This window comes from Mixophyes fleayi, chromosome 3, assembly GCF_038048845.1.
Source record: "Mixophyes fleayi isolate aMixFle1 chromosome 3, aMixFle1.hap1, whole genome shotgun sequence".
Lineage (NCBI taxonomy): Eukaryota > Metazoa > Chordata > Amphibia > Anura > Limnodynastidae > Mixophyes > Mixophyes fleayi.
In genome coordinates this window covers 310,325,623-310,348,509 of record NC_134404.1, presented here as the reverse complement: position 1 = coordinate 310,348,509, position 22,887 = coordinate 310,325,623, and the positions used below count along the sequence as shown (strand labels likewise).

Below are 22,887 nucleotides of genomic sequence, written 5' to 3'. Positions count from 1 at the left end.
TCAGGACTTAAACGGGGAGGGTCTGGGAAAGGTACAATAGTCTAGGTAATACATTAATCTTAATGGTGTTGATTCTGCCAAACCAAAAAATAAACATAGGTTTCCATTTCATTAAATCTTGCATGTTTGATCTTAACAAGGGGCTATATAGTTGACTTGATACAAATTGGAGTAATTTTTAGTTAATTAGTTAATTTAGTTAATTAATATAGTTAATTTTAGTTAGTTTAGATATTCCTAAATATTTAATCAGAGGGCACAATTGTAATTTAAATTTGGATTCCAGATTAGAACAGATTTGATGGGGTATATGGAAGGCTATTGCCACTGATTTTGCATTATTTATTTTGTAAAAAAAAATCGTCCGTAGAGGTTAAGTTCTAATTGTAAATTAGGGAGAGAGTTTAGGGGGTTTGACAGTGTAAAGAGTAAATCATCAGCAAACAGGGAAAGTTTGTAATGCTTAGCTCCCACCTCTACCCACACAATATCGCGATTTGCTAAAGGCTTAGTGTACAAATCAAAAATTAATGGCAAGAGAGGGCAAGCTTGTCTCATCCAATTTCCCATCCAGAACTGATTCGAGAGCAAACTGTTCATCATGACTGCCGAAGAAGGGTTAAAGTACAGAGCTTGAAATCCAAAAGCTGCAAGTGTAGAAAACATAAAGGGCCTAGAAAAATGGTTGAATGCTTTCTCAGCGTCTAGTGCTAGAATAACTGAGGGGAGCCTAACATGATTGATGTGGTGAATCACATTGATAATTCTCCTAGTATTATCTGAAGCCTGTCTGGATGGGATAAACCCCACTTGTACAGAAGTGAAAGTTGCTCAATCAATTTATATGCTCATAGCAGGTGCTTGAAAGGGTGGAGTTATCCTAAAAGGAACAAACACACAGAAGAAAAAAACCAGCACACTGCTATAGCCAGCAAAAGATCTGCCATTTCTACTGTAAAAATGCAAAAGACTTGGTTGCACACATTTGCAAATGTATGTTAAAGCCACCTGCCACTCCACTGTGCTTTTGCTAATAGGGTGCTCTTAACTCTAAACAATGAGACTCCCATATATTTGGGCCATACATATATGTGTTTTTAAATTGAGAGCTAATTTACCGTGAGGTACCCCAGAAACCTCCAAACAGCAATTCAGCGCCAGTACTCCCGCTCAGCTACTGACACCAACATGCCTCTCAGACAAATACAGAAGTGGAAGTTGCTCAATTAATTTATAGGCTCATAGCAGGTGCTTGAAATTGTGGGGTTATCCTAAAAGGAACAAACACACAGAAAAATCCCCCAGCATACTGCTATAACCAGCTAAAGACCTGCCATTTCTATAAACCACACTTGATCAGAGTCAATCAGCGTGGTTAGCTCTCCGTTAAGTCTTTTTGCCAGATCTTTATCAAAAAGTTTGAGATCTGTATTCAGGAAGGTAATGGGCCTAAAATTAGAACAAATTGAGCAGTCCTTTTTTAAGATATTATTGGATGCCATTTTCCTGATTGTTAGTGTTTTCGTCTAGGTTATATAATTTTTCATAGAATTGTATAAAAATGTTGTTAATGTGTGCAGGGTTGTATGTTAGATTCCCATTCTTGTCTCTTATGGCATTTATTGCTTGGGAAGCTTTATTAGCCATTAATCTATTAGCCAAAAGGGTATATGTTTTATTGCTTTTTTTCATCCAGTTTCTGATTCAGCCACGGAACACTCCTTTCAATTTTTTTTGGGCTAGTATAGATTTTAATTCTCCCCTATTTTTGTTTAGTTGTTTAAGGATTGTTTTAGAGAGAGTGCATTTATGTTCCTGTTGTAATAGTTATTTGCACTGTTAGATTGTTGATAAGTGTCTCCTGTTGTTTCTCGCGGTAGGCAGCATACATAATCATTTCCCTCCCGACATCAGCCTTGTGTACCTCTGAAAACCATGGGAATTTTGTTATCATCAGTTCAGTTAATCTCAAAGTATTCTTGAATTTTGTCTTTAATCAAGTTTTGAACTGAAGTATTTTTAACATTGTCTCATTCAGCCTCCACGGGGGTCTCCCATTTTTTTGTTTCTATGATATTAAAGAACATCTCCAAGATTGAGTGGTCCGACCAGTTATTTGGGTGGATGGAAGACTGAACCAAGGTTTGGAATTTTGAGGCACAGCTAAGGAATAAGTCCATTCTGGAATATGTGTTGTGAGGGTGGGAATGGAAAGTATAGCCACTTGCTCGTGCATTGTATGCTCTCCAACCATCAAACAGACCAGTCTCAGTCATAAATTTGTTTAGGGATTTGGAGCCTGCAACTAAGTTAGAGATAGTAAATTTTCCCAGTTTATTCGCTGTGTAGGAGGAAACTGTGATAAAGTCACTACTAACCACAGTATTACCTTTCTGGAAGGTAAGCAAATTTGGAATAAATGTGCGGAAAAAGTTGAGCGTGACCCATGTTTGGTGCGTAGTTGTTCGCAATAGTGATTTCCTGATGTTCAATCTTACCTGTTACAAAGAGATATCTCTCTTCCGAATCACTCATGAGACCTGTTAGTACAAGTGGGTCAGTCCCTCGGACCATGATCGCAACCCCATTGCGTTTAGAAGCATGGTTGGAGAAAAACACCATTGGAAAGCATTTGGAAGATAACGAGGGATAGCTGTCTTTCCTAAAATGCGTCTCCTGTATGAAAACAAAGTCAACGAGAAGTTTATTAATTGTGGAAAATAATTGTGAGTGTTTTGAGGGTTGTTTAGCATTTTCGCGTTGATGGACACAAATTTATCAGGCATTGTGTAGATTGGGTTTAATAAATTGAGTGTCTAGAGAGTGTAAGGTTTTCCAAAATATGAAGAATGTGAGTATAAAGGTAGAGGCAGGAGAAGGTGGTGGTAGAAGTGAGGGAAAGAGATGAGTAGTTTAGGTTACACAAGTCCAGGTCACCTGCTACGTAATTGGAGCTCTGTAACGGTTCGATCTGGAAGGTGGGATTTACAGCTGTGTGAGAAATGCAAAACAAACACACCCTCTGGTGGGGTATCTAGTAGTCGCAACTTGGGGGCTTTGTGGTGTGTTGGATGCGGAAGAGTGTCTCGCACCCATAGCCTTAAACATGCTACATAAAACGAGTGTTAAACTGTATTCTACCTATATTTGCTTTTTTAGCAATAAGGACTTCATCCTGTGCATGAAAACTTGTAACCAGTGGACTGTCCTGGGTTAACTATTACAATATTAACTGTGGGAATCTCTCCTCTCCTCCCTCTCTGCCCTTGACTTTGCCACTCACTTCACCTCAAAAATCAAGTCCATACTGCATGACATCTAATCTCATCATTCCTCTCTCACCCCGTCAAGTCTGCTGTCTGTGAGTCATCCTCTCTCTCCTTTATTCCTCACGGTGGCTTAGTGGTTAGCACTTCCGCCTCACAGCGCTGGGGTCATGAGTTTAATTCCCAACCATGGCCTTATCTGTGTGGAGTTTGTATGTTCTCCCCGTGTTTGCGTGGGTTTCCTCCGGGTGCTCCGGTTTCCTCCCACACTCCAAAAAACATACTAGTAGGTTAATTGGCTGCTATCAAAACTGACCCTAGTCTGTCTGTCTGTCTCCCTGTCTGTGAATGTGTGTCTATATTAGGGAATTTAGACTGTAAGCTCCAATGGGGCAGGGACTGATGTGAATGAGTTCTCTGTACAGCGCTGCGGAATTAGTGGTGCTATATAAATAAATGATGATGATGATGATGATATTCAGTCACTCTCCAAATCCTGCCACTTTTATCTTCAGAATATCTCCAGGATCCGGCCCTTTCTCACCATGGAAGCAACCAAAACTGTCATTCATGTTCACTTAATCTCTTGCATAGATTAGAGTAGGCTCATCCTCTCTGGCCTTCCTGACTCCCATCTTCAGTCTATACTCTATGACGCTGTTACTTTATTTTCTTCTTTCGCCACTCTGCCTCTGCTGCCCCTGTCTGCCAGTCACTACACTGACTCCCCATCTCTTACAGAATTCAATTCAAACTCCTCAGCCACTCCTCTCCCTCTTCATCTCCAACCTCAATTCTAACCACGCTCCTTCCCACCAGCTCCGTTCAACGATTGACTGCCGTCTTATTACACCACTGATTACCTCTTCCCACTGCCATCTCCATGATTTTGCCCATGCTGCTCCCCACCTGTGGAAATAGCCTCTAGTCTCCAAGGCTTTAACTCCCTTTATAACTAATTTCTCCATTCAAGCTTATCACCCCTCCGCTAACTCCTCTGCTACCATCTCTACTCCCCCACTCAGAGCCACCCTATGTATGTCTACCTCTTCCCTCAAACCTGTTTGAAATTTTGACATTTTTTGACGTTCTTGGATTATATATATTGGTGATTTACACAGACTCATAGGCGAGGCAATCTAGGCTCTATCCTTGAACCCCCACACAATGGGGGCCACTGAAAACAAATTAGACCCCTAATATGCCAAAATTAATCAGTTGTAGGTGAGTGGCTGTGCAAATCAAGAGGAATCCCCAAGCTATCGGCTTCATATTAGACCTTTGCTGTCACACCCGCTAGGCTGCGTATATATGAACTTCAAGAATCTTGCAACCATTGCAACTCATTCCTGGACTTCTTGAATAAATTTTTTCCCCTTTCTTTGGCACTTTGGCATAAGGACTGACTCTGCTGGACCATCCTGATCTTATTTAATGGATTCTTATTTGCATACCAGAACCTCGGTAGTTTGGGCAGCAATCCTCAGCCCCCTTTCTAGCACCACAGCCTTTACATGTCATAGATTGTATTCTGTAAAACAAATTTTCTTGTTGACCTATTATAACGATCTTCCAGTGTAACATTCAGCTGATAGACTATTATTTTTCCTTTTCATTCTCTCTGCATTGTTACTTCTCCACCAAACATGTCATGTCAAAAATGTCCATTGGTGATCCCAATCCGATTCATCCCTTACCTCCCTCTTTAATGGTCTGTTCCCCACCTTTGTAATATAAGTTTCTCCTCTTGGCATCAGTGGGATTCTTATCTGGGTGGTACTTCAAAGTGTGTTGCCAAGCGGTCTAGTAGGAAGCCAAAATCAGAGAGCTTGTGGCTTTTATTGGACTGTGAGGCTGGTGCTGATAGCCTTGGAATACAGTGGGACACCACAATATTAACAAGACCCTGGATAAACCCAATCCACTCATCCAGTGGCAGGGGGGCATATGCCCCCTGGGCCGGTGCCATAGTGGGCTACCTCGGGCTGGGTCACTGGGCAACCTGCAAATTTTTACCTTTAAAATGTTCCTAATTGGCTGCTGAGTTGAGTCTTGCCCCCTGGGCTAAAATTTGTCAGCCCTCCCCTGCACCCATCATTAGAAATCTTGCACACCTCTGCAAAACCTGTCTTGTTTTTCAAAGCTGTGAGTGAGCGCTCTACTATAGGTAAAGTAAGAAGCAGTAGTATAAAATAAATTTGTAACATCATAAATGAGGAAAAATGGCTTTTGCAGTGTGGGGTGTGATCACAAATCACCAGCAGTGCCTATTTAAATTTAGCTAGCTGTAGGAAAGTGTAGTTTGTCTATGTGAAATCTATGGACAGTATAATAAGGGCGTCCCTTAGTAAGTACAGTGTAGCAAAAACAGTTTAATTACTTAATTACTATTGCAAGCCAGTGAGATTATTTTGTATTAATTTTGCAGAGCAAGATTATTGATACAAGATCAAGTGGTGTAGAGGCACGTTTTAGGCATACATCCCTTTTATACCGATCTCATCTTGTACTTTTAATCGGACATATTTTCCGGTTTCCAGTTGCACTTCAACAGAGAGGCACTTTGTCTAATGTATAAACAGCTTCAAACACAAAAAAGTGACAGAAGTAATAAAGACATTTCAGTTGTCTCCTCACTCTCATAATTGATTTAAGCAATGAGGCTGAAACAGGACCTTGTACTTTTCATGTGTCGTTTACACCTTTTCCTGCTTCCCTGTAAATGTAGGCGCACTTCTAGTTTGTAGAAGCTGCTCTTGAGACAGGTGATTAGGAGAGCATCTCGATATGCATTGGGTGGAAAAGCTAACGCTCTCTGTAATAAGGTCCACTTTTACTGCCATTTGACAGATGTGTTGTGAATAATTGAAATTTGGTACCAACATTTGTAATCTTGGAAACAATATCTGCAGTCAAGAGGATACAGACGTTTGTAAGGAAAACCATTTATTCACAAAATATCTGTTAAAATTGTAGCAACAATGTGTTTCTGGGGTTTGAACAGGTGATTTCAGGCAAAAATTCTGTTTCAAGTATCTGGGTTATTCAAGTTGTAGTATGTAGCATAATGATATTTAATTAGGCAAAATAATTTTTCAGTGGTGTATTAAAGTAATTCTATTGTTTTCAAATAAGCATTGCATAGGCGATTGTATTGTGTTTCCAACGCACAAAGTGATTTATTTTAGCAGATGTGAAAAATTAACAGTTCAATACATGATTATAATATAATACAGAACAGTACAGCCAATACCAAAAGATACATACATACCGCTGCGTTCGCATGCGCTCGCACTGCGCTCCCACGGGTACCAGTGGAAGTAGTTCACCCTTTAATACTGTGGTTAGAGTAGACTGAAGTTAGTGGGAGCGTAGCTATGATATATATACATTCAGTGTTACAGAGTGAACAATGCAGATGACGTGGCTTGCTTCTATAGGTCCAGACTTCGGGTGGGTCCAGGGTAGACCGGTCATAGGCTAGTTCAAACTAAAGAATCCAAAGGTGGGGGTCATCTCTCCAGGGGATGTGCTCCTTTGTTTCCGCCAAGACTCCAGTTACAACTAGTCTATTAGCATTTTATAGTCAGCATCATATTAAAGGTTTATTCCCTAACATCAATAACTAGAGTATGCAATGTGCGATCTCTTCGCCGAATGCACCGGACAGCTGCTGATGTAAAGGGGATTAATATGATATCAGACATGACACAGTCCCTTTAACCTGAACCTTAAATAACACTGAGGTGTACATATAATCATAATATGTAAACTAATAATAAACTAAATACTATCTGCTCATAAATCACTGTAGAATGGATTCAATATGAATATGCAATATATAAATAACTAAACGTTGTAATGCGAGTGTGTACATGCGTATTTTACCGTGCGATCGCAGTATGCCACGTGTAGACAATATTAACCAATATACTTTCGTTCGTCCAATTATACGACTTCGACAGGTGTTAACTTTTAACTACATCATACACCTTTACATAGATTGTCATGAAACATGTCACTAGAATAGCATTTAGGGGTAAAAAACACAAGGCAATGCTTTGCAAACAGTATTCATTTTCCTGAAATTAATGCTATTTCTGAACCTCCCAGGAAGACTAGAAAAAAAATAGAAAGGCATAAATGTTTTGCTATTCTTTCTTAAAACTGTAATATACTGTTTTCACAGAATGAAAATCAAAGAGTAAAAACAGCAGTCAAGGCTGCTACACAAGTAAAGTATAGAAAATAAGAGAGAAAGGCATTAATATTTGTATTCACAGTCTCTGTGTGTGCTCCTTTGTGCAGAATGCACTACTGCTCTTATTACGCATAGGTCAATACTGCAGAAAAGAATTGTCGCACAGCTGTACAACTGTAAAAATAGTACTTAACTTTCCTACGGAAAAAAAAAATATAAAGCAATGTCACACCAGTTGTGCTGACACATTTGGGAACGACTTGGATAATACAAATTAAACGTCAATGCAAATGAAAAGCACATTTCTTCTTAAATGCAAATGAATGTTAATCTTCAAACATAATGCAAATTGCATTTGTCTCTGCTTATTTCATTGTTGTTTCTTGTATGACCTCCACAATTGGGAATTGCTTCATTGACATAACTGCATTCACTCTTCATCTTGGAAATTAGTTGTTCAAATTAGATTAGATTGTTCAAATAGTGACCCACACCATGCTTAAAAATCTGAAGAAGGTACAGCAAAGACTGGAATTAAAATATTTCCCAAAAAATAAAAGAGCATACAGTCTCAAGAGTGCCACCTTCTGGACATATGTGGTATTATAGCATTCATTAGTTCATTTACAAGTAAAGTATTCGCAATAAGCGGAGTTGTTATTCACAAGAGTATTACAGTTAGGGGATCTATTATCCTAAATGCTTGAGAATTGGGGGTTTTCCAGATAGGCTTTGTCCTCCAAATATGGGAATTTTTTTCTTTAAATAGACTAAATTACACAAATTTTTTTTTTAGGACTTTACCAGGTAGACATGTTCTGAGAAAAGGGCAGCACGGTGGTTTAGCAGTTAGCACTTCTGCCTCACAGCACTGGGGTCATGAGATCGATTCCATGGCCTTATCTGTGTGAAGTTTGTATGTTCTTCCACACGCCAAAAACATACTGGTAGGTTAATTGGCTACTAACAAACTGACCTTTAATAATATAAAATTATTATGTATAGGCAGAATGAGTGGGTCTGAATCTAAAAATTGTGTACAGGATATAATCCCTGTATTATGTCCAATAGCCGTATAAAGAGATTGTACATCTAGGGTGAGCCACATAAAATTTGGGTTACATTCAAATTCCTGGAATAGATTGAGTACATTGGATGTCTTTAAGGTAGGACTCTAATTCGACCAAGTATTTTCATAGAAAGATGTCCACATATTCCGAGGCTTGTGATGTTAGGGAATCTATGCCCGCTATGATTTGTCTACCTGGTGGTTTAACCAGTGTTTTGTGGCTTTTAGGTAGGTAGTAGAAAATAGGAATAACAGGATTGGAAACTAATAAGTATTGGTATTCATCTTTACTAATGATCTGATCCCGTAAACCCTTAGTCAAAATCTCTCTAAGTGAGCTCACAAATTCATTTGTAGGATCTTTCTGGAGTACTGTGTAGGAGACTTGGTCGTGCAGTAGTCTATGTGCTTCCTCCATGTGGTCTAATCTATCTAACAGGACTATGCAGCCTCCATTATCTGCTTGTTTATTGACTACGTTTTTATTGTCCTGAAGGTCTTTCAGGGCAAGATTTTCTAGTTTAGAAGATTGATATGGCGGGGATATTCATATTCAGATTGACATAGACCCTTAATTACCAATTCATGAAATAAATTGATATGGCAGCTTCTTGATTCTAGGGGGTAAAATTTTGATTTAAGTTTCAAACCAGATTTTAAAAATACCTGCTGAGTGGAGTGTGTGAGCTGTGACCCTACTGGGATTGCTGTACATGACTTAGAAGTATATGCAGACAAGCTGGTTCCACATCTACTATCTACTAACAATATACCAGGATGAGCTGAGGCGGTTTCCATGCTACTGGGACACAGATAAGCTGTTTTTCTTACTCTTTCTGGTACACCGCCACCTGGTGCGTTATCTTGAACCATTATTGTTGTATAGACTATACTACTCTATATTTGGTTTCCTTTTCCGGTTGTGTATTGACGTATGATTGGAAGCAACAGAAGCTGTATGATATTCATTTCTCCAGCTGATGAGCTTTTGTCTACAAGGAAGAGTTCCAAGTGTTGAAAGGATACCTTACAGATAAGCACTATAATTCTATTTTCTGGTACGCCTAATCTTGGATGGCTGGGCTATAATGAATATACCTACGTAACGGTATCACACTGTCTGGGGTTTTCTCTCTCTTTATATGAGCTTACAAGACTACAGTGGACCCATATGACCATGGTGAAACACCATTCGCTCTATTGATGAGCTTGTTTCAAGTAAAGATCTGGTACGCATATGCACATACTTTGGCTTTTGGGTTTATACCACCCTTAATATTACACCATAGGCGTCACATCCACTCCTTACTGCTTTCATATATATAGATATATATCTATATAATCTATAGATCTATCTAAATATATATATATAATGTGTGTGTGTGTGTGTGTGTGTGTGTATATATATGTGTATATATATATGTGTATATATATATATATATATATATAGGCACAACCATAATACCCAATACCACTGGTGCTCCAACAGACTTGCATATCTGTATGTCTAGGGAAATTGTTTAGCATATTGGAAAGTATATTTTTCTAAAAGCTCAGCTCAAGTAAGAGCTGGTATAAGGGTGGGCCTATAGAAAGGTGTGTCAGATTGCTGTAATCTTATTACATGGAGAATGAGGCAGGAAGCCTATGCTGAGAGAGATACCTGGGGTTTTCACTGGGTTTTGCCTTTAATAAAACTGGCATTTTAAATATAGCCATCAAAATCAGCGATATGGCAATACCACTGCCTCATACATTTACCCTGTTTTGCTTGCAAAACAAACTTGCCTACAACTATTGTGTTTGTGGATTAGACACTAGGTAGAGAGGGTCTATTTGTTAGTAAGAGCTAGTTAGGCCGGATTTATTTTGCTTTATTATTTACATTCTTACTTAATAAACCCTAGCTAAGTATAGTTGCACCAGATTAGTGATTTTTGTTAACAAAAATAAAAATACCAGCTTCCACCGGCGCTCTATTCAAGATACAGCTACTTTCCCTCAAAGCATTTGTACCCACTAAATGCTATACAATCCTAAATATATGAATTTTTGTGTTGTTTACCTCACAGTGCAGTATTAAAAGGATCACTTTAATACTTACAGATTAAAAACTAAAACATAATAATAGCACTGAGAGTATGTATCAATCAATAACACACAAATATTTTATGATTTTATTACTATTTAAATAGGGATCACAACTATGTTAATATCTTATAGACCTCTATTTGGTGTAGTCTATTGTAGGTAATAATTGTTTATTAATTATATGTATAATTTTTGCTATATAGTTGTGATACAGCCTCTAACATTGAGTTTATTGTACTTGTATGCTGTTGATCCTTTTAATACTACACTATTTCAGGGTTACCCCTTTGGATATTCATCTGGTAACCGATGTCAGAAGCTACATCATGCAGATAATCTATATTTAAAATAGTTTAATGTACGCACAGATAGACTCCTCGTCAGAGTACTACACCATTGGAATTTTTAGTTTTTTAGATGGATCTTTGGTTGTGATCGGATTCTGAAATTACATATATGTACAGAAATTCACTTTAATTTGATATTTATGTGGTTTTATGTATTATAAATTTGTGGCGAATAATTGTTGTTGTGGTATTGGTACTACGTGTATGTGTGTGTGTATATATGCGTGTATATATGCGTGTGTGTGTGTGTATATGTATATGTGTGTGTGTGTGTATATATATATATATATATATATGTATATATGTATATGTATATGTATGTATATATGTATATGTATATATGTGTATATATATATATATATATATATATATATATATATATATATATATATATATATACACACACACACAGCAAAGTGGAAATTTAGAAGTGTGGGTATGGAACATGTAAATGAATGAAGTCTGAGTTTTACAATGAAGGCAGTAGGAGTGGTGGTACAACATACCACCGTACAGCAGCCCTCTTCCACCACTCTATTTATAACCATAACATGCACCGTATTTCCTGTGCACCATCATCTATGATATACGTATTTCTCCTCAGATTTTCTTCAGAATTATCCTTCTTTTGAAATTCTTTCAAACCTCATTGAAGCCTACTTGATATTGGCCCACACTTTCCATGGTTGGTATGTGGGTCCAAAGGGTGAAGGAAGGGACAGAATGAGGTGTTCAGTTTTCTAACCAATAGGATAGATTGAATTAAACATCATAACACTTTTGTGTGTTGATGCACTGTAACATAAAATATTAAAAACAATGCAGTCGCATTGGAAATTGGGTTGGTGGATAAAAAAATGCCTTATATAGCCTAGGACCACCAAGGAAGCCCGGCCATATCAGTCATAGACAATATTCTGAGGTGAATGGAATCATTTTAAAAAGGGAAAAGAAATAACATTACTTTCACATATTTCACTTATGTCAGTCATGCAGAATACAATGGAAGCCTCAAAGCTGAAATAAAGTATTTTCCTGGCTATTGGTATCAATTCAATAACTAAAACATCATTAAACAATATTTTTATTGTTTTTCTAAATTACTCAAATCCTCTGCCTGATTGCTAACCAATTGGCAGTCTTCATAAAATAGAAAGTGGCTGTAGGAGTGGACTGAAATTGGATGCAGGAAAAGAGAACTTTGGTGAATGAGGAAATGATAAAAGCACATAGATGTAATAAATAACTTGTGTGATATGTTTATATACCTCATCCACATCACTACATAATCTTTTGATTTAGGCGCTTCTCCTTTATAGAATGGAGAACATGAGTGAGGTCATGTTGTGATGTCATAATGGTAACTGCCGATATCGGGGCTTTGCTGTCTCTCATACACATCCAGGACACTGACATAGCATGATCATTGCTGTCATTTACATCCTCAATATATCTCTTCACCCTGATCTATACCTCACACACATACAGCCAAAGGACAGAAAGCTTCCCGCATAAGGTAAGTATCTCGTCAAAGACAAGGGCGTCTCACTTGGATGTGTCTGCAGACTTGGAGCTTGACTACCCTAAAATATGACCTTGAGCTTGTTGCTTCTGCCATTGGAGGTTCCAGCAGGATAGCGCTGCTATTGCAATACCTTAGCCATTCGGTTAATTCGGTGCTTCTCAAAAGAGGATGATCATGCTCTTCAGCAAATTGCGCAGCTTTGCGAGGAATGTGTATTGGGTAGTTTCAGAAGATGGCGACACCTGCTATACCAATTGTGTCAGGAAAACCGACTTTAGCTAGCAGTATGGTGAAATTTACATTTCAGTCTTCCATGTTCATATTTGATTACGTTTGATCATTGAACTCTGCATAGCCCCTTAATGCCTAGAGGGAAGGGCGGTCCTTCATGCCATGGATCCCCAGAGGTTTCCTCCACAGGGGGTTTTTCCTCTCCTGAGTGCAGAAGGATGACTCTTTGTGAGTCATGAGGCTTTCACCATCTTGATCTTCTTATAGGACAATCTTGGCACATAAACTCCCTATTGTACATAAAATAAATGTTCTTTAAAATATATTTTGCCTGATTTTGTCTTTGTCTTATTAATAAATGCTCTCAAAAGGTGAAGCAGCAGCTGTGGGGTCTGCCAAGGTAAATGAGACCCGAGCTGGTAATGGAAAATATCACAGTGGTGGGAGGCTGAAAGGATGAATATTTAGCTTAGATAAAGTATAGGACAAGTTATGACATCTCTGGGCTGGTAAAGGTATAAAATATGTATAAATGTAGCTCAAAAGACTTTTGTGCCCAAGTGGCTTCTTGAGGGGGTTTCTGTAGCTTCGGGTAATGATGGAATTTTGTGAGACAAGAGGGCGTCCTCATCCTCCGTTACTCCGTGGCCGAGGTATTTGGATGCAGAAGCAGCCTCCCTCTTACTTTGTGTGCGGCACTGGGATAGACGATTGTGGGGACAATTCTCAATTTTGATTTTGTTTCTTTTGGTGTTGAAAGAACAGGTTGAACTGTGACTGTGGTGTAGACAAAATACTAATATCCCAGAAATTGACTTTCTAAAGTGTTTCACAGTTGTATTTTATAGTTGGGATATATTTTTTTCTCACTAAAAAAAAAATAATTCTGTAGAGATTGAATTTTTTTCTATTTTTACTGTACATAATCAAATTCTTTTAAACATCCCCTCCTACAATCAACACTTTACAAACCATTGTGTTTAAAACAAACAGCGCCTAATTTTCATCTTTGATAATGTACACCAAATCCAGTATCAGGCCAGCTGTGTCGACAGCCACCCTTAAGCCATTATATTTTGCAGTGAAACTATCCACAATCCGTGGCTCATTGGACACTAATAATGGGAAGACTTCTGTGCGATTCCGTGGTCTGAATGGCTGGCATGTGCTTCCTAGCACGCTCCAATGTAAATCATCACTCTGTCTGAGCAACTGACAGCCACACTGGTGTGCAGTTTCTGTACAATGAGGATCAAAAGTGGCATCAGGTGCTACAGACCAGAAGTGACCATCCTGTAGATCAGTAAGAATCTCCCCGCCGTCATGTTCCAGACTTCGGGCCACAGACTCTAAGGAGGAGCAGAAGCAGTCGGCTACCAGTTTGTACTCCGTCGCTGAACAGTTTAGTTCCTTCAGATGGCTGCTGTGGATACTGCCACTCTGAAATGATAATATATAATAATAATAAAAATAAATAAATAAATTAATGATATATAATATTTATTTTTGTAAATAAATATTTACAGAGAGTCTAGCTTGATGTCATTCCTCCATGCAGGCTATGAACAAACTTAGCAGGGAAACCTTGGCAGACCAAACTTCCTCTCTTACATTTTGAAACCTTTCCTGAATTCACCACCAATTATGTCACATCTATCACTTGTCACTAGGCTGGCCACCATTACCTAACTCCTATAAAGACCTATGACCTATGTTTTTTACATATTGGTTTCTCAATATTCACATTAAAACAAGGGCAAAATAAAAATATAGGAAAAAAAAAGTAAATGTAACAAGGCCATCTTCATATTCAAAAGAATTGATGAAAATTATTCATCTCATAGTGTTGTGCAGAAGTGTAGGGGAAATTTTTTTTATTTCTGAATAAAAATGCCAAAGAATTCAACAATGCACAATTATAATCTGGATCATAGAATGGGGAAAAGAAGGGGTGGTGTAAGTATGATAAATGCATTTATGGGCTAATATGTCATGGCTCAATAAAATGAAAGGATTATTAAAACTAATAAATACAAATTACTTTATACATATATTACATTTACCAAATGAAATGTTTCCATATACATAACTGGTTGCTGTCCATATTACATTATGGGTGATGGTGGAGCTAAACCTAACTAATGTGAATCATCTCCCTGAAACAGTTTATTATTTAATCATATACCTTATATCGAACATAAGCAGCTATATGTGCCTCAGTGCAGCCTCCCCCCAGAAGGAGCCAGGGTTCCTTAAGCAGTAGATTTAAAGTGTGTTCTGCTGTCTGACAAGTTCGCTGAAATTATAAAACCAAATAAATACATCAGTAACTTGATGATTAGTCTGTGTTATTATATTACCAGGCAATAATGTAATAGATTTTACAGAACTCACCTGTAGAACAGGAATTAGCATGTGTTGCTTGGCTTGTTTACCTTTAATGATCATCATTACAAAAATGAAGGTTCGTTAAGCCACTAAAGCTAATTTATAATGCCGTAATGGTTGGGATCATCCTTGAAGCCAAAAAACCTAAGAGACGCTGAGACTTGCAGAATGTGTTGCAGGGAAGTGTGTACTGGGAAGGGGTAAGTCTTGCAGCCTGAGCAGTTACCTGTTGATGAATATTTGGTACCTGCTCAACATTTCAAACAGTCAAATCACACTGTAACTAGGAGATCATGGTAGGTAATAAAACAAGCAAGCCGTGCACTTTACAGGCTACAGCAAAAAAAACACAAGGCTGGTGACTTCTGGAACAGACCATGTAGTGAGAGGCTGTGTCACTGGACTCCAATTTTCCCTAAGCTGTTAATAAACTTCAGTGGGTTTAAACTCTTATTTTGATTAATTACAAAATACACTCTGTCCGAAAATATTTTGACGTGGAAAACGTTGCCTTAAGTGAATAAAACTCCAGCCGTGGATACGTGTCGTGATTTTGTCCATCAAGGCCTTGTGTGGAAGAAAACAATTCCACTACGTGAACCAATACAGCACTCACTATGCAGGACCCTCAACACTGAAAAACTTACTGAGATGGAAGATGGTCAAAGTCACTAAAGATCTCAGAGCGGACACTAAAGCCTTGGATGGTCAAGTGATAGAGGTAGAATCACAGACTATGGAGCACATTGACTTTTCAGATAAAATACCTAGGACGTCGACAAACTCTTAGCAGCAAGAAGCTATACAAGATCCCACCGACAGATCCAGACACAACAACCAGCAAATCAGAAGGCATATTTGCAGCATAATGCAGCTACCACTTCACAAATCAATTGCTGCAGAGAACTTCAATTTGCACCTTAACTCGGTTTTCACTAATTCAGTTGTGCACATGCCCACTCTGCTCATTCCACACTCCCCAATTCTGCTCAACCTTTGCTCTCTACTTTCGGCTTGGTTGACACATGGTGATTTTGCAACCAACGGTTAGAGAATACACATTTTATTCTCACTCATATGATGTATAGCTTATATCTTCTTCTCTAGGTAAAAGTAACCTTTCTCAACTAACTGAGTCTACTTTACATCAGATAAAGTGATGCAAAATTGTCACATTGGTTAAGCAACCTTTACTGGGGCATTCAAACTGATGCATGGCCTTGGAGAACTGGAGGATTGCCTTTATATTCACACGTCTAACCCCCTGCCAATACTGAATGGTATTTTATTTTCTGTATGGTTTTTTTCCCTTCTTCCACTCTGCCTAGTAGGCTTTTCCTACATTCAAGCACACACTATATGGGTGTGTAAAGTATGGTACCAGATATTTGCAACTTATATTTCATATAGTTTAAAACATACTCCGTAATTGCAAATTAAATCTTTCTTGCTGAACAAATGTTTTTCTGTGTAATTTATATTTTGTCAAATAATGAGACCTTCTCCTTCCTGCAATTAAAGCCGGATAATCCATAAGAAAGTAGCTAAAAACACAAATGTTGCTGATCATGTTAAAGATTTTTTTTGTTGTTGTTGAAAAGGTAGAAATGCCTTCTCTAACCTGGAATCAAAGAGTTTGGCTTACCATAAGCTCTTTTAATGAAGTCTCATTGCGGTTGCAGAGCACAAGACTGCACACGGACGTGTCGAATGGAATGAGATGCAAGTACTGCTTGTTTCCATGGGTCAATTTGCTTATTTGCTTGATGCTTCCATAACAAGCAGAAGAAACAGATGACAGAGAAGCGATTGGCTGTGTACCTGTAATTTAAAAAGAAAATCTTATTTTAATAACTTAAAGATAAAAAGCAAAACATTATTTAAGCAACAATATAGTTACCAACACTATAAAATATGATTTTAAAAAGGCTTCATAAAAGTGTTCTATTTAAGTCTTAGGCTTTTTCGTTTTCATCATATTTCCCCACTGTCCCGCTACAATTTAGTTCTGGTCAGGACAGTAGGAGCCTGCCGGAAAAGTGGTACTTCAAGGCCCTGAAGGTAGTTCAAGTCCCCCGATGAGATGAATTTTTACCAGTTCTCTCTGCCTGCACCTTAATATATTGCAGGTTTATGTTAATGTCTCATTTAATTGTGTCTTATTTGTTTGTATAAAAATAGATGTCCTTATATTGTACGCTCCTTTGAGCAGGGCCATCTCTCCTCCTGTTTCCACCACTTCTAACTCTGCTCTCCTGCTACCTGGCCCTCCCCCTCGAGGACCCTCCACCCCCTGTCCCCTCTCGCTACCTCCTCTCCCCTCGGGGAGTCTCCCTGTCATCCGTGCCCTCCCTCTTGGGCTCCGTCATATGCGGATCTTCCCCTCTCCCCTCCCCAGCCCTCTCTAGCTGTGCTTTGAGCTTACTGAGTTACTGTGCTGTTTCACCTCGCATTGTTATGCGTTTGTCCCTGTACGGCGTTACGGACACCTAGTGGCGCCCTATAAATAAAAAAATAATAATAATAATGTACCCAAATGATTTGTTAGCTATGGGAGGAGCAGATATGGTATGATCTGACTATTTGTGCCTGCTACAGGTAGTTACTATTATGAATGCAATCAACAAAGTCAAGTTATGTCGCTTTTCTGCAGCACTATGGGCTTTTACACACATGCCCTTGGTACATTTGGTCTGAGACGAAATAGGGTTCATTGCTGACAGTACACACAAGGGATCAGTGAACGCTTACAGACATCAATGTAGCATGTGCAATTGTTCATATTCTGAATCTTCCTTGGAGGGTTGTATTTGTACTGATAGGTAAGCCTTAAATTTACAAAGGTATAAAGCCAAATTGGATAACAGTCTGTCCTTTACGCAACCTAACACAAGCATATCACGCCTATTTAAACTTCAACCCTAATGGTAAGCATTCATAATTCAAGATTTTAGAAAAAAAAAAGTATACTATTACCTGTCACTTGACTTAATGGTTCCATAAGAGCTGCTCCTAATCTATCCACGGCAAGGACATTTTGCTCTTTTAGATATTGTTTCAGCGATGGGTGTATCACTTTTTGGCACAAAAGTATGTGTACGTGGTCATTCACTAACTGTTTCCCTAAAACAAGCAATTGATCCAGCATAACCTGTTCAAGGTCTACACCATCCGCCACATCCACTGTGCCATCTCCTGCATCACTAAAATCTCCCGATAATGAGATTGAAAACAGGGCCAGTTTAATGTTCATTGTGGGTAGTCCTGAAGAAGGTATCACTCTGCTCCAACTGCATCCTGGCATTTCAATGAGGACTCCAGGAACAAAGGTGGATTCCATTACACTCAGACCTTCCACAGGAACGATCACTGTTCTTCCTAAAATCACATTAGGACTGCTCTCATTCGGGACTTTGAAGAGAAAAGCTTTTACTAATAATACACTGACATAGTCTAATTCTTTCACTATCAACATGCATGCAGGCTTGCTACAGAGCACAGATCGTGCCAAGTCAATAAGTGATTTGCTACAGGTATAATCTACCCTCATTTTGCATGCGCAGTCTTCAGACTTTAGGTAAGTCAAACACATGTCCAAAATACTCTTGCTTAATCTTATCACCTTGTGGGTTGAAAGTGGTAAACTCAGGCACCTATCAATTAAGTTGCAGCAAAGAACCGCAGTAAAGAGTCCACAATCACTAAAGCTAGTTATGTGATTACGGATAGAGGCAACAAGCAACTGTAATGCTGGATGGCTGAGAGACATGTTGCTGAATAACGTAGAGGACTGCGATGTCACAATTACATATCCTCCACTACCATTATGGACCTGTTTAAGTCTACCAGACGGACCATAGCATGATGCTACAATCATCTGCAGCACACTCAGAGGTTCCCTGATTGAGGCACTGGTCAATGGTCCGGCTGTACACAGCGATGGTTTCTTTTGTTCAACTCTTGTCATTATTAGAAATTTAAGATTTGTGCTTCTCTTTTCAAGAAAATAATTCAGCTTATGCTTTTATTGGCTTAAAACTGATATAATTTATTTACCTCATAACAACAGCAAAAGATGCAAAACACTACAGATGTGATTGAACAAACATTTATAACGTTTTGAACAGTGGTGAACGTGATAGAAATTCCATATACGAAGCAGGGGGAGAATGAGGCCAGGCAATCAGTTGCTGCCTTTAGAGTCTTTAAGAGCCACAGTATCTCTAGCAGAACCTTTTGCTACCTTTTGAATAAAATATGTCCCAAAATGAATGCCTAGAAACGATATTCCTGCAACCCAGAGAATGTTTCTTCTCAAAAATGATTTTGCTTTCATAACTCCTTGTTGGGCAGGTCTCCAAGGAATGATCTGAAAAATATATTTTTATGCATATTACTCCAAGTCATCAACAAACATAACATTGTTGTAGAATTAGCTTCACATTATGTTCAGGCTCACCAATCAGATGTATTATCTTTAATTAAATTACTTCATAATTCAAAGTGCATTATTTGTTTATAGTGATATTGAAGTTCATTGGTTAATAATGCATATAATAAAGTTTCTCCCACAGGTCAGGTATAGTTGAGAAACTGAATATATGATTCTGATAATTTGAGAAGCAGAACTTAAATAAAATACATATTATGCCTTAAGAAATGTTATTTTCTGCAAATTAGATGCCACTGTTTTATCTCTCCTTAGATACTGTTATAATTTTTTATTTTGGTTAAGTTGATTCATTGTTAGTTGAATGTTCATCTGTTGTATTTAGACTGTTGTAATGGACCTACCTAAATTATCATTAACAGACCACTATTTTGGTTTTGCATCTGTTTCTTTGCCCATAAGAAACCGAACAATGGATGGTACTCGAGCCTCGCCCTCAGGATGAAACATTGGATTTGATTGCATGTTATACCAGCCCCAGTGTGTAATTCCAAGACCTGTTCCCATAATAATCAAAACTTTGTAGCTCTTCCATATTGACTTTAGTCCCATTACTTTGCACCAATCTAAACAAAAGAAAAACAATGCTATAAATAGCAGATACATACAGTGCAACTGAAAAAAATAAGGGTGTGGGCACAGAATTTCCTACACACAAAGGAGACAACAATTTGTGAACGGAATCAGCATGCAACTATCAATTTCATAGCAACTAAGTACAATACTGAGACATATAATATTTACAGTGTACTGGTTTCTAATGAATTATTAAGCTGGATGTCCTTATTCTGTGCAAGTGACAGGCCCACTTTAAAGCTTCTCACAAGCCTAGCTATATGGGTGACTTAAAAGCTTTAACAAATAAATAGAATGTACATAGAACTCACTCACACCACTTCCTGCCCCTAAATTTCCTAACATACACACAACCAGACTGGTGGACTAGGGTCAATTTAATAGTAGTAAAACGACCTACTAGTATGTTTTGGGAGTGTGAAAGGAAACCGGAGCACCCAGATGAAACACATGCAAACACAGGTAGAACATACAATATCCACACAGATAAGACCATGGTTGGGAATCTAACTCATGACATCAGTGTTGTAAGGCATAAGTACTAACCACTAAGCCACTGTGCTGCCCATAAATATATTTAAAATGCACCATTATGAAAATTTTGCAACTATTTCCAAGCAGTTTTAGCAGTAGCAATACATTTAGACAAGCGTTAAAAAGGAATGAGTGAGCGCTGCTAAGTACATCAGTGTGTCTCCAACCACCCTCTTATATGTCATAGCTTTCAGTGTGATGTGCAGGTAGAGAGCAAATGTGTCCTGTGTGAGACAGAAAAAAAAAAGAAAACAAGCATCACTGTAAAAACTTGTAAATATGAAATACATTTTTTATAATATGTTGCTGAAGAACCTATTAATAGAAGGTGTCAAGTCCACTTTGAATCATGAGAATATTTTCTAGTTTATATAACTAGTGGCTCAGCTGACCAGTCCTGCACAATTAGGAATTCCCATCAGCAGATCTGAAACTACAAGTCCCAGCATGCCGTGCCAACCATGAGGAGTTACATAACCAGGCTCACTATGCTGAGGATTGGGCTACCTATGGCTCTCCAGCTCTGTGAAACACCTGCTAGCCTCTGCTGGAACTTGTAGTTACCCCATAGCTGGAGAGCTACAGCAGCCTACACATGATCTCTGCGCAAACTGCGCAACATGTACGGAAATTAGCGCAGAACGTATGACAGTCACCTGAGAGAACTGTAAGTTCTCCAAGCACCTCACTCTAGTTACCTGAGGCGGCCAACGGCAGCCGGTGTCTGTTACCGGAAGTCCAATACCGGAAGCACAGGGGACAGTACAGGGTCCCGGTCACCTTGTCTCTCAGAGCCTACAGACATGATGCTAGGAAACCACCAATAGCGCTGTGGCTTTCACTCGCATTGTACAAGTAATCATTTGAAACGAGAGCTGTGATTGGTCACTTTTCCTGTTGTGACGGTTTTAGTTGTTTGATTTAGGATGAAGGGAATGGGAAAGAAAATTTAGGAGGAGATACATTAGTGGGAAGGATACCAGTTGCTTTATAAGCTGCTAGGGCATTGGCGTAATTTGCAGCTGCTTTCCTATTAGATTGACCAGAATGAATTTGGTAATCTTGAGTTCTACCAATCTGATTCGTTTTTCACAGTGCTATACAATTCTGCTTTTTATAATTATTCTGTTACTGGTGTTAAAATGTATTTAAAGGTCAATCTTTATATTCAGACCTATCTAGCCAACAGTTATTTTCATTGACCATTCTAAAATGGCCACTGAGATGAGGTTTGACCAGAAGACCTATAAGAAGTTGCAAGCAGAGTGCTAGCTGCTTTGTATAGGTCCAAGTGGCCACAACCTTGCTTGCAAGCATCACACAGCCCAGGCCGTGAAATGAACGTCAAAACCTTTGGAAAAGACTATGTGGAGCAGAACCAGAGTCTTTGGTGATTTTATTTATCCTGCCTAGGAATGCAGCTTTAATACGGTTACTCAATCAAATGTAATTTATATCCAACATACCAGACATATGGGGGCCTATTTATTAAACCTTCAATTGGCTTCCATTCTTTTCGGGGAATAGACGCCAATTGAAGGATTTGCCTCATCTATCTGGCAGATATCTGCTGCTTTGCACTTTTTTTCATAATACATAGCAGTCCCCATAGGTGTCTATGGGCACTGCTATATACTGCAATTTAACAATGAATATAAATGGTTTAACACATACGGTAATGTACGCCAGACATAGCGACACCACTGTCTTTTGTGTGTAGAATACTGGGAGCTATGCAGTTGGTGGAACAATGGGTAGATTCATGGAAGTGGAAAGTTCTGAATTGCCATGTGCAATTTTCCACTTACACAAGATTGCCAAATGTGCAGTAAGAGCACAGTGATAAAATGATCTGTAATTGTCTGGTTATGTTCTGGTATTACATAGATATTTGTATTAAATAAACTTCATAATACAGGTGTTTATTCTGATGTACTCTCTTTTCCTTCTTGGCAAACCATGCATACATCCATAAAATGAATAGTTTACAATATATATCCTGGAACAAGTGTACAAGAAGCGTTTAGGATAGACCCATACATGCCATGTTCAGGGACATCTGGTAGGCATGCTGGTAAGGGTTTTGATGAATACATTTGTATTTCCACAATAGCTTGAGTCAAAGCATCCAATAGATGCTATTTAGAGTTTATGATAATGCAGTTTTTATTTTTCTCATTTTAAGACAAGCAAGTCACCACTTTTGCCT

General features: G+C 38.5%; 3 protein-coding genes across 4 annotated transcripts; all 3 read right to left on the bottom strand.

Annotated features, from left to right (window-relative positions):
* Positions 1-13,023: 13,023 nt before the first annotated feature.
* Positions 13,024-19,085, bottom strand: MKKS (MKKS centrosomal shuttling protein). The gene is made up of 4 exons (XM_075203976.1): positions 18,095-19,085; positions 16,764-16,939; positions 14,916-15,026; positions 13,024-14,170 (listed from the first exon to the last, which is right to left on the bottom strand). The coding sequence occupies exons 1-4, from the start codon at positions 19,083-19,085 to the stop codon at positions 13,727-13,729; spliced, it is 1,722 nt and encodes a 573-aa protein (XP_075060077.1). The 3' UTR covers positions 13,024-13,726.
* A 127-nt stretch (positions 19,086-19,212) lies between these two features.
* LOC142144789 (uncharacterized) lies at positions 19,213-21,466 on the bottom strand. The gene is made up of 2 exons (XM_075203979.1): positions 21,377-21,466; positions 19,213-19,487 (listed from the first exon to the last, which is right to left on the bottom strand). The coding sequence occupies exon 2, from the start codon at positions 19,452-19,454 to the stop codon at positions 19,302-19,304; it is 153 nt and encodes a 50-aa protein (XP_075060080.1). The 5' UTR covers positions 19,455-19,487; positions 21,377-21,466; the 3' UTR covers positions 19,213-19,301.
* On the bottom strand, positions 19,935-21,464 carry LOC142144788 (uncharacterized). 2 transcript variants are annotated; one of them, XM_075203977.1, is made up of 2 exons: positions 21,377-21,464; positions 19,935-20,134 (listed from the first exon to the last, which is right to left on the bottom strand). In XM_075203977.1, exon 2 carries the CDS (start codon positions 20,118-20,120, stop codon positions 19,935-19,937), a length of 186 nt encoding a protein of 61 aa, XP_075060078.1. In that variant the 5' UTR covers positions 20,121-20,134; positions 21,377-21,464. The 2 variants fall into 2 exon arrangements, with proteins under 2 accessions (XP_075060078.1, XP_075060079.1); XM_075203978.1 differs by having other exon boundaries at positions 21,335-21,416.
* Positions 21,467-22,887: the final 1,421 nt, after the last annotated feature.